The 12,791-nt window shown below is 40.3% G+C and overlaps 2 protein-coding genes across 2 annotated transcripts; both read left to right on the top strand.

Annotated features, from left to right (window-relative positions):
* The first annotated feature begins 4,014 nt into the window (after positions 1-4,014).
* LOC146368937 (beta-2-microglobulin-like) lies at positions 4,015-6,160 on the top strand. The gene is made up of 3 exons (XM_084910776.1): positions 4,015-4,154; positions 5,249-5,524; positions 5,704-6,160. Exons 1-3 carry the CDS (start codon positions 4,091-4,093, stop codon positions 5,715-5,717), a joined length of 354 nt encoding a protein of 117 aa, XP_084766902.1. The 5' UTR covers positions 4,015-4,090; the 3' UTR covers positions 5,718-6,160.
* Positions 6,161-9,030: 2,870 nt separating this feature from the next.
* LOC146368936 (beta-2-microglobulin-like) lies at positions 9,031-11,708 on the top strand. The gene is made up of 4 exons (XM_084910778.1): positions 9,031-9,285; positions 9,663-9,935; positions 10,517-10,553; positions 10,789-11,708. Exons 1-3 carry the CDS (start codon positions 9,219-9,221, stop codon positions 10,528-10,530), a joined length of 354 nt encoding a protein of 117 aa, XP_084766904.1. The 5' UTR covers positions 9,031-9,218; the 3' UTR covers positions 10,531-10,553; positions 10,789-11,708.
* Positions 11,709-12,791: the final 1,083 nt, after the last annotated feature.

Genomic DNA, 12,791 nt, shown 5'->3' with positions numbered 1-12,791 from the left:
TGGATTGTACTTGAAGCTCGGAGGAAGAGATACAGAGCTGGAGGTTGGAGAGAAGGAGCCCGTGGATTAAGCTATTGGAGGAGAACACACACTCTGAGAATCACTTTGGAAACTCACCTGCGCACCACTGGGAGTTTGGAGAAGATCACTGTTGGACTTTGCACTTCACTTTATGTTTTGAAACTGTTTTTGGGCACTGTAAATAAACGCACTGTGTACTTTGCATCCTGAGCTCCGCGACTGAGTCCGTACTTTCCCATTACCCGTGACAACTTGTCCCTGCGAGTGGGCTGAGCCGTGTGGGGAAAATAAAGGAGGGTCCAATTGCAGGCACTCGTGGAGGTGCGAAGGAGGTTTATTGTAAGACAAAACACAAGCTGAAAACAGCGAACAGACTAAAGATAACCTGAACTGGGAAAACGAAACTACTAAACACGAGCATGAAGGAGGGTGAACAGAGGCATATGACGGCTGAAGCACGACCAGACAGACCAGCGACTACAACATAAGAAGACACGACTTAAATACACACAGAAGAACACGGGGAGATTACACACAGCTGGAAGTAACTGACGAGACAAGGGAGGCAAAACTGAATACACTCACATGAGACACGGACTTTCACAATAAAACAGGAAAGAAGAAACCACCACACAAAGACGCAGACTAGACACAGAACTGAACCTACACTAAACATGAGACACAACCAAAGAACTAATCCCTAAACACCAGTAAACAGAAACATAGAATCCTAATAATAATCAACAAAGCACAAGAGGATCAGAAAACAATCCATAATGCAAAAATAAACAAAAACCTAAGAACTCAAAATGCTGGGTCAAAATGACCCAGAACCATGACAGGACTACTCTCAGCACCGGCCTACTGTGTCTGCCCACCAGATCAAGATAGAAAATCCAAGACAGCAGTTGCTGCAAAGAACAAGCCATCACACCTCGGTGAAAGGAAAAAGAAAGGTTCAGTCTTTTGTCACCAGCAACACTCTGTGTCCCCCGTCTCTTCTCCCCTAAAGAGAAGGAAAGTGTTGGGATAACCAAACCAATCCAAGTTCAAGGTTCAGTCTCCAGAATTTTACAGTACGCCAGGAGCACTCTGTCAGTCTGCATCTCCTCTAGTTCATGGAGCAAAGACTTGTGGACAAATGACACAGTGTCACTGCAGGGTCTGAAAACGATGGAGTTCGCTGTTCTCGCCGGGCTCTAGTGAGCCTCGACTTCCCGGTCAGCTATCGAGCTGGTGGGTAACAGATGTCTCAGAAAACAACAGAGCACTTTTGCAAATATGTGATGTCTTGATAAACCGAGCAGATATTTGAAGTTGACACAGCTACATGAAAATATCTTAAAAGTTTATTTTGTGATCCAGAAAGAGTAATAAGAGTAATATTAAAACTAAGTAGCTGCCGCCATTGTTGGAAACTGGACTTGGCTGGGCCGCGCTATGAGTTCTGGGATATGGTGGGCCTCCAAGGACACACCCGACCCATCCTTTAAATCTGGGGAAAAGGAGGACGCAATTGTTGGCCACATTCAGAGCAGGCTTGGTCGCCTGGATGTGACTTCAAATGCGGCCTCCGAAGGATGCAGCCTAGGAATTAGGACATACCTGTGGTGTCATTGGAGCTTCTGCAGTTGGTCACTGGTGAAATTTCCTGCTCTGTCTTGGCCTCAGGATGTCTAGAGGCATGAATCAAGCGCACCCAAAAGGAATAAGCGCATCAGTGGTCATGTGCTCAGCAGAGGGAGAGACTAAAGCAGCCGCAGTTGTAACGCGGTTTTGTGTGATTACATGTGTGTTAATGAACCTGTAAGTGTTATTCCCTTTGACAGGTTAACTGGTATGATAATGGCTGTAGCTGTTTGTGAATGTTGGCATTATGCCTCAGTATAGTGATACCACGTTGGTAGAATTATTTAATTATTTAGTACAGAGTTAGTAGCAGTGGTCAGAATCTCCGGTGATGATTACATCCAGCGGTTAAAGGATTTTTCAGTTGTTTATTGTTTCGTTTAACTGTTGTTAGCTTGCCATGTTCTTGCCTTACTACTAGCAACTGGTGTCAGCCACTGGGTGGAGGAGGAGAGAGAGAGAAGCACACACATATACACACAGGCAGGTCGCCCCGGGAAGGACCGTCCGACCATGACACAAGTCCTGTTGCTGAGGTTGGGTTCATCCTGTAATCTGTCATGAACTACTTGCACTGTTTCAATGATTGGAGCACAAGTGAAGAGAGATGTAACATCATATGAGAAGAAACATTGCACCCACTGGAAATGTTACAGTCAGATGAGCTGAATCATCTTTTTGGGATTTCCAGCATGTTGTTGTTCACATTAAAGCAACTCTTAAGCCAAAGAGTTTTCACTTTGGTCAAATTTGTCTTTGTCACCTGTCCCATGAGTGCTGGTGCAAATATTTACTACAATTTAGCATAAATCGATGACACTGATTGTTATGTTGTGGTGGGTTTTTTATACTGAGACAAGTTCTGGAGACAGTCTTGCAGATCACATATTTTATTATCTGGTAGTTAAAGCTTTGGATTGCACAGCTGTGGACTTCTCTATGTTAAGTGAAGCACAATTCATGATTAAAAGTATATATTAGACAATTCAAAGCAGGAAATATTTGTGACTATTGATGGGAAGATGCTGTGGTTTAGACTCAGCACTCCCCGATTTGTTCTCCTCGTGGTCCTTCCACATGGAAATGCTCTTTGACCTCCAGTCCTGTGTGAGAAAACTCCTGCCTACCTTACAGTCGTTACCGGGCTACACTCAGCTCTGTCTGTCCCTCTGAGTTAACCCTTCACACCCTGAGGTTAATGCTCGGATCCTTTTAATGACGAGTGTATCAAACCTATTATCGGCATACTAATGCTAAAAAGAAACTGTCAAAAAACATATTTTTTATTTGTTACCACAGAAGTATAATCTGCTGCACAAACTGTCTTAAGAAGGCCAATCTGATGGAGGCAATCCAGGACAGCTGGGAGATGACCTCATATGCTCCACCCCGGACATGAAAGGAGAAAACAACAACCAACCAGCGCTAGTCTGTCACAACACTGAATTCATGAAAATGAAACTAAAATTAAAGATTTTTCACACAATAAAAACAAAAATAGGCGACAGGAAATTAACTGAAACCAAACCGAGTGCAAAACAAACAGAAAACGAATAGTGAGAACAGTTTGATTAAAACACGAAATTATGGATTTATTCATTATTTTGTTTCTCTTGTAATATCAAATTTGGTGATCATGGCTTGTATCCTGTAGATTTTCCTCAGAGTCCCCCTGTTTGTGTGTTAATGAAGGAGATGCATTATTTGTCTTTTGAAAGTATGAATAAATGTAGACGCTGTTATATAGCTCTTTTCTGCTCAACATGAACAGTCAGAGTCCTTTAATACAACATGTATCACTTTATACGAGCACCTTTTTCCTGTGATTAAATGCTTTCTATCTAACATTCACACGCTGATGGATCGGAGACCAGCCTGGGTTAGCAGCCAGGGATCAAACCACCAACCTTCTGATTAGGTAACCTGCTCTACTTTCTGCACTACAATCACCCAAAATTATGTTGAGCTGTCCAAAATGTGCCTGAACAAGTCATACACAAATTTAAAGGAATTAAAACCAAACCAGAATAAAACTGAGGGGGAAAAGTTAAGAAAACAAAAAATAAGTGAATAAAGACAAGAAAAAGAAAACAGAATCTGAAACGAAGGAACTATAAATACTTTAGCATAAGATCAAACTATTATTATTATTAACAACAATAATTACAGAATATCATAAATAATAGTTCTATGGAGATTAAAACTTCAGGTAGTTTCCAGGGAGGTTCCACATGTGCCTGTCATGAGTGAGCGAAACCTCTTTACTAGGATTCTACCTGGTAACAGCATGAGAGAAATTAATGATTGGCCCGTGTGGCTGTGGGCTGTCTTACAGCGCTCGCATATCCTCACGCGCTCCACTTTTTTACTTTATTCTAGCTTCGCGAGCACGAGAGACGAACAGCTCTCAGAAGTATCTGCGACTACAAAGACAGAAAACATGAAGGCCGTCCTGTGTTTGGCTGTTATTGCAGCTGTTTACTGCGCAGTGGAGGCGAAATACTGTAAGTACTTTTTTCAAAAAGTCTCCCTGAAATACTGAAGGTTAAGTCCTGTCATTTTACTGAACAGTATAAAAGTCTGAACTTCAAGTCAAATGGTTTCTATCCTTTGTGGCTACGTGTAAATTTTAATCACGGTTTGGTAAGTCTGTAAGTTTTACATCATATTTTTATACGTTTTTCAACATAGACAAAACAAAGCCGTCAGGGAGGGGTTCACAAGGTGCTTTGATTTGAGGAAAACAAAGCTGCGTTTATCGACTCTAAACAGTTTCAGTCCAGAGACGATTCGTTTTGACTGGACAATAAATATATAAGGAGAAAACCGTCCATGGTGTTTTTAACCGAGTGGAATTCCCCCCAGCTTTTTGGATTTGGTTTCGATTTCTTGTAAATACATAGAGCGCCCTCAGCTGGCTGCAGGATATTTTAATACATTTAATAAGGATTTCTCTTCTTACTATTTCTGTCCTTTCATTGCAAAAGTAATTACTTGGTTGTATTTGCTGATATTGTTGAGGACAATCCACTTTCACACTCGTCGAATGATTCAGTGTGAAAGCATCAGTATGTGAGCACGTCCCATTTTATCAGGGGTAAATAAATTTGTTGTGTTGGGGATAAAAATACATTTACAGGTAACATATGGGCCACAAAACAAAAACAGGAAAGTCATTCAAACACCAATTCAGTTCTAGCAAGCGAGTCTTTTCATATTTATAGTCTAAGCCAGCGGTCCCCAATCCCCGGGCCGCGGACCGGTACCGGCCGCAAGAGTTGAGGCTCGTGTGTGAAATTCATGGTTTTCAAGGTTTTTATTGTTTTTAGTGTTAACTCGGTTTCCCTGGGTCTTTTCATTGTGTTATGAATAAACCTTCTTTTTTGGTTCCGGTACTGGTTTTATTTTGTTGTATTTATCACCTCAAAGGCTGGTCCGTGAAAGTATTGTCGGATATAAACCGGTCCATGGCGCAAAAAAGGTTGGGGACCGCTGGTCTAAAATCATCATAACGAAATTGGCCTCAGACAGGCTGGACCACTTATGAATACTGATCCCTTATTAAGGATATTACTTTCTCTTTCATTCTTGCCTTTAGCTCCACCAAAGACTCAGGTTTACAGCCGTAATCCTGGAAAGTATGGAGAGGAAAACGTCTTGATCTGCCACGTGAGTGATTTCCACCCCCCTGACATCACCATCACACTGCTGAAGGATGGGGCAGAAATTCCTGATGCCAAGCAGACTGACCTGGTCTTCAACCAGGACTGGCACTTCCATCTGACCAAGCACGTCGCTTTTACACCAAAGGAAGGCGAAAACTACGCCTGCAAAGTCACTCATGGGACACAAGAGCCAAAAACCTTTGGTTGGGGTGAGTTAAGATAGCCAAAACTATATACAGTCATAAGCATTATGTAGTAACCTCAAATTTAAAAAAAATACAAAAGAAAATTAAACATGTTTAATACTTTTATAAATGAATCAGTGGTGAATGAAATTGTCTTTCTGTGCTTTTATGAAATGAATAACCTTAATATTTTCTCTTTACAGAGTCAAACATGTAAACACCAATGGGGACCAAAGAGTGTCACATCTGATCCACACAGCTGCTGATCGGTCATGTTGTCCCCGCTACCCAACATCTGTCCTTCCTATACAATCAGAGTCCGCCGTGTAGCGTCAGATTTGTTTCTTCTCATCAGAATAATTATCAGTAACATATTAGGTAACAGTAATTTCTCAATATTATTTGGGTATAATGTAGAGATTATAAAAATGCAGGGTGTCACTTTTTGCTAGTTTGCCTTTGATGAAGTGGATTTGCTCAGCTGTAATCACAAAAGCCTCGTTTGTTTCACCCTGTTGTAATATTTTTCCATATGTGAGGGGTTCTTTGGCTATTATGCAATAAACTGTTTTTATACCTAAATGAGTTTCTCAAATGATAGAATAATGGGTTATATGTATGTGTGTATACATGTAAAATAATAAAAATTCTTGAAAATTTCTGGTGTTTTTATTTCTTTTTCTTTTTTTTTTACAAAAACCCTAAAATGTATCATTTTATACAGAAATATTGATTCATTTCTTTATGTTGTGAAAACAAATATGCTGTGTGTTCATCAGGCATAGGTCTCCACGAGTTTGAGAGTCCTGCAAAGTGTCTCTTGACAGACAATCATGAAAACGATCATTTGTGCGAGGCTTTGTAGTCCTGTAACAACAAAACAAACATCTTCTCAAATCCTCCAGCTTCACTGTTTATGCTATGCTAACATAGCTGTGTTGCTAGCGATCACGTAGCACATTGTTATATACCAGCTAGCCCAACTTCAGTAACCCTACAAACGTCACTGCTGTTTAGTTTTCTGTCTTCATTTATGTTGGAAGTGATAGCAGAGCTGTACGTTTGAATTTTTCATTTATCTCTCAGTCAGAACATGCTATATCATGTTTAGGTGGAAGCTAGCGAGCTAACTTCCTGCTAACTTCTAACTCTGTTAAATGTAATAAATTCTGTTTTCATGGATACCTGGATGTTAAACTTAATTGTTACACCTGGTAAAGCAGATGATCATTTTTATTAAAGATGAAAGAATTTAGACAGTTTGTAACTCTCAGTGATGCTGCAGTGTTCGTTTGACTTTGGGACCTGCAGAAGATTTGTATGTTATCATAAAAAGCTAGTTTAGGTATTTGGACTATATGAAAATATAGTCCAAATAGTTTTTAAAGTTTTAAAAACTGAGCTTTAAATTATTAGCGGTAATAAAAACTGAGAAAAGCCGACAGTGATCCCTGACTGTTTTTATGGGCTTGTTGAGATTAAATAGAACAAGATACAAAGAATTAAAATACGTTAAAAACACAACAGACTTAATAAATGCAGCGTACGTTGGGCCCGGAAGCAGGATTCATCATGTCATCACTTAAAGACCGGATAAACTTTTTTAAAATTAATGTAACAACAAATGTAACAAGTACAAAAAATATGGCAACATTTACAAAGCCTTTTCCAACCCTTCACACAGACACTGCTATCAGGAAAGCTCACCAGCGACTCTACTTCCAGATGAGGCTGAGGAAGCTTGGCATGAACGCTAACATCACCTCAAATTTCTACAGGTGTGCGATCGAGAGCTTGCTGACGAGCTGCATTACAGTTTGGTACAGAAGCTGCTCTGCCAGCAGCCGTAAATCACTACAGAGGGTGGTGAAGGCAGCAGAGCACATCACTGGCATGAGGCTTCCTGCCATTCAGGACATATCTCCAGCGATGCCTCCGCAAAGCACACAGCATCATCAAGGACCACAGCCACCCAGCACATCAGCTCTTCTCCTGGCAGACGTTACAGGAGTCTGTCTGCTCGGACTACAAGACTTTTTACCATCAAGCCATTCGACACTTCAACCACAACACCTAAACACACACAACACAGATGCACTCAGAATCGGTCCTACAGTTTCATAGGTACATTTTACACTCTGCACTGGTCACTTCACTCTTATTAGTATTTAAACAAATAAAAACCTTACTCCATGCAATACTGTACTAAGTGCCACTCAAAATTTGCCACTGCCATGTGCAATATTTCATTTGCCCCCCCAGCCCACAATTGTCTTTATATTATTTTCATTATCTGTAATTAAATAAAATAAATAAATAATAAGTAATTAAATAAATTAATGAAATTAAAAGACATAAAATAAAATACAATTCTAACCTAGGGGTTTTCTAAAAGCTTTAGTGCATTAACCATATGATGCAGAGCCACAGCTTGTTTTTGTCCATAAACTTTACAGATGAGAAGAAGAGCCAGAGTTCACTGTGAAAAAGGACGGCTTTGTTGTCAGAAATCGACATTTATGAATGAAGAATTTACCCATAATAATGATCACATTTAAGACATTTTCAAGTTTCTTTTTGTCTTAGAGATCCAAAAATACTTTTTTGAAAATTCACGTAAGTTTGGAATCTTTGGGAAAAGCCAGTAGTGTACATCGTCCCACGGGGCTTTACAGTGTATACACTGGTAAAATAAATGTTTTGTCATTCAGTATTCCCATCACAGAAAGAACAAGAGTTATTATCAACACCAAAACGATGTGTGGGAAATTCTTTGGAAAGGTAAACACCTGAGAGGATTTTCTAATAAAGTCAATAAAGTACAAAGCAGCAATTCCGGGCTGTTGTGCCAAAAAGTGATTGCTCGTATTTAAACTGCTATAAGTAACTTGTTGGGCTATAACATGTGAAACATATGTCAAATGCATCCCTCATGGATGACACAAAGTCATACTGAGCCACAAACAACATTCATGTAACAAGGTAGAAGGCCAATCAGTTTTTGGCAGTGACTTTTATATAACCTTTATTTATGCAGTTAAAAAATCTCATTAACATTGAAAATGTCTTTTGTAAGAGTAAGTTGGCCAAGAGGACAGAAGAAATGGCAGCAAATATTACAATAGTTCAGTAAAAATATTTTAAGTGGGGATAAAGGACCGGATTGGTTATAATGTAAGTACAATAACACGGAGTTGTAAAGATACTTGAAAAAGCAGATAATTTTTTAATTCTATATATAACCTCTTTGTAAACGCTGTTCACCGAAGTCTATTTACCAACATACGTAAAGATATTACACATAAAAAATACACGGAAACATCTGTTTTTGGCACAACACCGGCAGCCATCTCAAACATGGCGGCTTATTTGCTCAAACGACAGTGAACAACAACATGTCGGAGTAAATTCCGCTTAGCAACATGACGTTTGGAGTTTCCTATTGGTAGAATTATAGGCACGTGTTGTCTTGTCACGAGTTTGTGCTGCTTGTGTTTTTTATAAACGGCGCGCCAAAACATGGTTTTGGTGGGCGGGGTTACAGCTCCCTTATTTGTCAGTTAGCATTAGCACTGCCTGGACGTCCCGGTGTTTGTTAGCTAACACTCCCGATGTGAACGGTTTCACTTTCGGTGTGGATCGTGACGCACTGTTGTCTTCTCTCTTGGTCGAGCGAATCTCCAACAGCGATATATCGAGTCGGTCTGTGTGTGAAACAATGAAGACGTTTGTGTGTCTCGCCGTCCTTATGCTGGGACTCACAGATCTGTCGGCAGTCAAGAACAGTAAGTGATCTCCGGTAACTGAACATGTTTGTGTTTCCGCAATGGCCCGATGTTATCAGACGGAAGGCGCTCGGGCCCAGTGAAAGCAAAACGGCTTTAAAGGTAGTAAAGTGGAATCTCTGGGAAATGGCAAACAGTAACATACTTACAGTACTTACAGTACTAAACGACTGATAACTTGTACTTAAAGGCGCTGTAACGTTTTACGAGTACTACGAGTACTTCCTTGTTTGGCTGTTATACGTGACACACTGTGACGCAGATAATTGCCGTGTTTATGTTATAAGTTGGTGGAATCTAAATGAATATTTATCATCTGGATTAAATTATTGTCTTTATTTCATCTGTAAGTGAGTGACTGTTTTTGTGTTTGCCAGTTTCACCCAAGGTTCAGGTGTACACCCGCTCCCCCGGACACTACGGGACCGCCAACACCCTCATCTGCCATGTCAGTGGATTCCATCCTCCTGAAATCACCATCGAGCTGCTCAGGAATGACAAAGTGATACCAGACTCTCAGCAGACCGACCTGGCCTTTGAAGAGAACTGGCACTACCACATGACCAAGCATGTGCCTTTCACCCCAACCAAGGAGGATGTGTTCAGCTGCAGAGTAACTCACGTGGGGACAAAGAGGACATATATTTGGGGTATGAGTGTTTTTCACTGTGTCTGTGTGTACGTGTTGTTTCACAGGTCACAGTACTTGAGGTTAGAAAATATTTTGCTAAATTTTCTTAGTTCTGTATTTTAGTTTTGTACACACATATTATCTATATTTATATATTTATTTCTTATTTCAGATCATGTATTTTATTACATTGACTAACATTGTTTACAATAAACAAAACTATGGAATAAAAAACGGTTCAGAAACAGAACAATTACAGAACATAGAACATTGTGCAAGTTCTTAATACTCCATTCATCACTCATTCATATTAAAAACATCATGAAAAGAAACACGTAGTCATTCAAACGCTCATTAACAAACAAGCCAGTAAGAACAAATTTGTAGTCTCAGATGTTGTCCTCTTGTAAAAACACATTTTATATTTTCAAAGAGACGCTGAAATGTTTTTACAAATGCATCATGTTTCATCAGTCAGCACTTGCCTGGTTTAAAGACCATATTGAAGTTTTAAGTTGAAATTGTTGCTGTTTGTAACAGGCGGGGAGTAACAGGCCAGATCACAGCTAGCATGAACATGTTTTAAATGTCTCGTTTCAGAGGCAGATATGTAAGTTCTACACGTGTCCAGCTCCAGGTATGTATGTGCTCATCAGTATTCACACTTCAATATAATGACATTACATTGTTGTGGTGGAGGAGTGTGGCTTGTGTCTCAGCTGCAGAGCTGTGTCTGACAGCAGGGAAGCTACAGTCAAATCATAGCAGTGTGTTTGCAGCCGTGCCAGCCACCCTCCCCTGAATCCGCTGCAGCTGACCCACAAAGCACTGAGTGATAGACAATGTTTGTATTATGTTTGTGGTCCCCACAGGTCTGCTCAGCAGGATGGAGAAGATTGGAATATTTCTGGAATCTTGAAAATGTCTAAAGTAATGGATTTGATTATGCAACCGTTTGAGCTTCACAAAATGAAAACACTGCACTTCCATGGGCTCAGACAGCAGCCATCCTTCAGCTTCATTCGTTTCTTTGACACACAGCGCCACAGCAGCGCGCGTTAAACCACTCAATTTTGCATCTGCTGTCAAAAGTGAACACAAAGTATCAACATCGACAGCAGGCGTCACGTTTGAAACGTGCCCAGCTTACTCCAGGCACGTAGCTGAAATCCAAATGTTCCCCGAGGCCAAACTAAATGTATTTTCTGTGCCTTATTCTCTTAAAACAGCTGGAAGACAGAATAACCCATAACTACACTTTGCCTTTAACACATCCAGAACGTGTGAAGCACCTGATTTGAAGTTATCTCGAATGATGAGGTTTGGCATCTGCTGTGAAACGTCTGGATGTGTGTTTCCTACTAGCTGTAGGTGGTGTCTGTGGGAGTGTCCGTGGGTGTGGTTGTCCATGGAAAAGTGCAGAAGTTTTGAGGATTTGATTAGTTATGGATTTCTCTTCAGATAAATATTCCTTTAGGAATCTTGTGGTGATCTGAGTATCGACTTTGTAGTGGTGGTGAAACTGAAGTGTTTGCATTGCTCTGTGATTTTTAAGGTAAATCTATACAGACTAAAGACTTTCATATTAATGTTGTAATAAGGTAATCAATGTAAATATGTATCCAATTTGAAAATGTTTATTTTACTAAAACATGCTTTGTTGTTGAGATGACTCCAAACGTGACCGTTTGCTTGGTTTGTTTGTAACATTACAAGTTTATTAAGTTAACCAGACGGTTCCTGTTTGTTCTGACATATTTTATGCAAAATAAAACTATATTGGTTTAATTCACATTGGAAGTCCAGCTGTGCACAGCGAGTTATTATAATAGTGATGTTAAACTGTGTCATGTGACCTGGCGTAGAAGAAGTCCTCCTCTCGCCGCCTCCACGTCACAGCTAAGAGAGGTTTAAGGTCCTAATATCCCACCTCACAATCTGCTAATATTTATTCGTAAGCAAAGATGAATCAAAATATAAGTTTGTTCACTGTATAAATGAGAAATCAATGAGTGAGAAAATGGGGTGACGGTGATTCCAAGTACTGTTAACAGGTGGAGCTGGTGGGTTCATGCATGGCTGCTCATTTTTCTTCTTAATGGTTTAGCAGGGAAGGCAGCCGGATGAGTTCGGACTGAGCGAGTCCCCTCACCTGCATCAACTACACTCTGCATACTTGCTGGGTCACACTCATAGTCAGGACTTTTTAACATCAGAGAGCCAAGTCCGACTTCCTGTGTGGGGTTGTGGCCCTGCAGGTGATTCTGTTTCTCACCACTAAACGGTTTGTATTTAATTCTCAATTCACTGGAGAATCCAGGAGAATTCCAAGAAGTGCGTAAAAGTCTGATGCTTCGGTGTATTCACGGATCATTTAGCACAGCGGTCCCCAACCTTTTTTGCGCCACAGACCGGTTTATGCCTGACAATATTTTCACGGACCGGCCTTTAAGGTGTCGCGGATAAATACAACAAAATAAAACTAGTACCGGTACCGAAAAAAAGGAAATTTATTCATAACACACATGAAAAGACCCAGGAAAACCGAGTAAACGATAAAAACGATAACAAAATAACGCTGAAAACCGATAAAAACCCTGAAAACTATACATTTCTCACCTGAGCCTCAACTCTCGCGGCCCGGTACCGGTCCGAGGCCCGGGGGTTGGGGACCGCTGAGTTAGTATATTTGGGGTAACGTATGTTTTCACGCTTTATTGACTTTTTGGTGTAAAAAGGAGACAGTGTAACATCTCCACAGAGGAATCTGGAAATGACACGTTTGGATCTAAATTCAGACAAATTTACCAAAACAATCGAGGTGGATTAAACTTTTTGATAGGCACAAAAGTTCTTTATATGATTTAACTACAAG

The sequence above is a fragment of the Perissodus microlepis genome, chromosome 17 (assembly GCF_051167445.1).
Source record: "Perissodus microlepis isolate ML-2025 ecotype Zambia chromosome 17, ASM5116744v1, whole genome shotgun sequence".
Lineage (NCBI taxonomy): Eukaryota > Metazoa > Chordata > Actinopteri > Cichliformes > Cichlidae > Perissodus > Perissodus microlepis.
Note: the sequence above shows the minus strand (reverse complement) of the source record. Positions and strands in the feature narration are given on the sequence as shown.